General features: G+C 43.4%; 1 protein-coding gene across 1 annotated transcript in view; it reads left to right on the forward strand.

Annotated features, from left to right (window-relative positions):
* Positions 1-279, forward strand: part of LOC119588229 — a gene marked incomplete in the record, with an annotated part of 29,961 nt that overhangs the window by 27,266 nt on the left and 2,416 nt on the right. The window contains 1 exon segment of the mRNA XM_037936929.1: positions 22-159. Coding sequence (XP_037792857.1) covers positions 22-159 — 138 coding nt within the window.

The following is a 279-nucleotide window of genomic DNA, read 5'->3' on the forward strand; positions in this document are numbered from 1 at the left end:
TCTCTTCGCCTTTCGCAACAGACGTCTACTTCCTGATGGTTGGGAAGAGCAAAGGTTCCTACAATGACATCCTGCTTGACATCTCCAAGGACTTCTTCACCAACAATGCCCTCGAACAGGAGGACTTCGCCAAAGACATCGCCAAGCGTGTCCTTGAAAGTAAGAGACATTAGTGTGGTCCGTTCGAAGTCACAGGAGGAAGATAGATAATTTTAGATGGTTGATGTTCGTTTTTTTTATATAATGTGATACATGTGTGCAAGTCATATGCAAAGGTTT

This window comes from Penaeus monodon, chromosome 23 (genome assembly GCF_015228065.2).
Source record: "Penaeus monodon isolate SGIC_2016 chromosome 23, NSTDA_Pmon_1, whole genome shotgun sequence".
Classification (NCBI taxonomy): Eukaryota; Metazoa; Arthropoda; class Malacostraca; order Decapoda; family Penaeidae; genus Penaeus; species Penaeus monodon.